General features: G+C 41.4%; 1 protein-coding gene across 1 annotated transcript in view; it reads left to right on the forward strand.

Moving 5' to 3' along the window:
* Nucleotides 1-2,500, forward strand: part of LOC138017080 (post-GPI attachment to proteins factor 2-like) — a 38,474-nt gene that overhangs the window by 35,680 nt on the left and 294 nt on the right. The window contains exon 5 of the mRNA XM_068864281.1: nucleotides 2,230-2,500. This exon is cut by the window's right edge and continues 294 nt beyond it. Within this exon, the coding sequence (XP_068720382.1) occupies nucleotides 2,230-2,369 (140 nt within the window). The 3' untranslated portion in view covers nucleotides 2,370-2,500. The remainder of the gene's footprint in view (nucleotides 1-2,229) is intronic.

Genomic DNA, 2,500 nt, shown 5'->3' on the forward strand with positions numbered 1-2,500 from the left:
GACACAAATGTCCTCTTCTTCTACAATTTGATGTTTCCGTAATTCTGAATCGCTTCGACAAGACTTTATTCCACGGATTTCTCCTCAAAGAGACTGATGTAATGTTTTCCCACGGTACTTTTGCAACAGCTACAGTAATCACTTTTTAGCAGCGTGGGAAAATTCCTGTGTGGTATAAGACATAATTCAAACCTCGTCGTTTTATTATTTTTGTGATTTATATATTTCTGAGGTAGAAAAAATCAAACAGCACTGAAACTAGTTTTAGATTTTGAATCTTCCTCCAAATTCTGGGGCTTGTCGGACTGCCATTGTTACTCAAGTGGCCAATCAAAAATATAGTTCAAGTCGATTATCCCAGAGTCTCTCTGGGCGCTCACCCACTGGCCAAGAAGACAAAGGATTGGGATATATATGGAGCAGGGATGGGCATTGGCGAGAGCACTCGCCTCCCACCAGTTTGGCGCGGGTTCGATTCCCTGACTCTGTGTGATATGTTGGTTGAGTTTGTTGTTTCTCTTGTCTGCTCCGAGAGGTTTTTCTCCGGGTACTCTGGCTTTCCCCTCTCCACGAAAACCATTAGTTGATTTGATTTGAGTTAATTCATTATTGTCCCCAATTAGTGTGCTAGTTCTAAATGCAATGACACTTACAGTGTGTACATAAAGTTATCGCGGGATTATTTAAACCCTTCTGAGTAAATCGTTGGTTTGTCCGTTCAGTTTTGGCCACGAGTGGGTCGTGAGTGGCATGGTCACAAGTAGTTAGGAGACTTTCACACGGCGTTTCGCGGTCACCTGGGGTGTTTTCCATTTATTAAAAATTTCCGGAAATTTCGGTGGAAATTTCCATCGGGTGAAAAACGTGTTCATTTTACTCAGGTCCGTTCGCCGCCCAGTGATTACAATTTTGCGCGCAAAAGTTTAAAAAGTGTGCCCGTCAAAAGCCTGGAAGTGGTAAGACCTTTCAAAAGTTGTAAATGGAACACACATTTCTATCGGAAAGTTTTCAACGGGAAAACAGGACTACCTTTTCAGATGTTCCGTTTATTCCGGAAATTTTCCAATGGAACGAACCAAAAACGTGTGTTCCATTTACATCCCAACCGGAATTTTCCGGGATTTCTTGGTAAATGGAAAACGCCCCTGCTCTCGCGATCGAAACACAGATTTACTTGCAGGTCCCGCAAAGTGAATTTTATTTTTCCAACGTTTGCCTTTTCTCAAAACGTTCCGCCCATTTGGTCACCACAGCCTTTTTCTCAACGTGTGGCAATATGTAGTTAGTGTAGTCTAACAAGTTACTTGGAAGTGATAAGCTAACTACTTTCCCGACTTAGTAGCAGTAATTTGTGTAATGTTTAAAAACGAGCAGCAGTGTTTTACGCCTTGTGTTTTCTAACCTTATAAAATGCGTGCCGCAAGGGAATGCCACACCATTGTCATATTAAAAATCTTGGAATAGAGAGGTTTAGATTCTAGGACGACAACGAGAATGAGTACGAGATTTGACTGCCCGTATTTAGCCAGAAAAAGTTAGAAAATTTCTAACCCGGTCGATTAATCTTACTCTTTGTTGGTAGTATAGGTTGCTCAGTTATTCTTATTGCTGGTAGCGGAGTCTTCTTGCTGATCGAAAAATGCCAAAAGTGTTACCTTGTTGTTGAATTGTTTTGACACAACAACATTTTTGCAAAACCGCGTACTAAAATGACGACGATATCACGTTTTTCCCGCCCATTGTTTGCACATATAGCCCTACACTCCCCTGGGACTAGAATCAAAGCCGCCGCTTGGGTTTTCAGAGTGATTGTAGTGTGGCCCAGTGGTTAGGGCGCTTGCCTTGAGATCCGGAGATCCCGGGCTCAAGACCCGCTCTGACCACTCGTTGAGTCCCTGGTTCAACTTCCCAGCTGCACTTGTAAATAGCCAACTGGTTTGCCTCCGGCCAGTTGGGATTCTTAACAGTTGTAGTTGTTGTGTTCTGATGTTTTGTTGATTCATTGGCCCTGAAAAGCCCTATGGAGAGCGGTGGATTAAGTATGTATTGTATTGTATTGTATTGTATTGTATTGTATTGTATTGTATTGTATCATAGATTACCTGGTATAAAGGTTCATACACTTGACGTTTTATCCATGTTTTGATAGGCTGTTATTAGTTATTAATACATTATTTCTTAAATTTAAGGTTATGTGTTGTTTCCTTAACTGACGTCTCATTACTACAGTGTACACGTTGTTTGCTCTTTTTGAGTACTGCACGATTCTTTCAAACATAGCGTTTCACTGGAATTGTTTGACAGGGCATTTCAGAGGAGCTGTGATGTCGTTAGCATTCAATGACAATTGTCCAAGTCATTCTGAATAGATGAAAGACGTTTGGTTATTTAGTTACTCGACATCCTTAATAGCAGAGCTCTGCGCAGCTCAGCACCATTGGTAAGAAACTATGGTAACTCATCTGTGCGAGAAAATTTGGCTTTGGTCAACGATTGTCCA

Source organism: Montipora capricornis, chromosome 9, assembly GCF_036669925.1.
Source record: "Montipora capricornis isolate CH-2021 chromosome 9, ASM3666992v2, whole genome shotgun sequence".
Lineage (NCBI taxonomy): Eukaryota > Metazoa > Cnidaria > Anthozoa > Scleractinia > Acroporidae > Montipora > Montipora capricornis.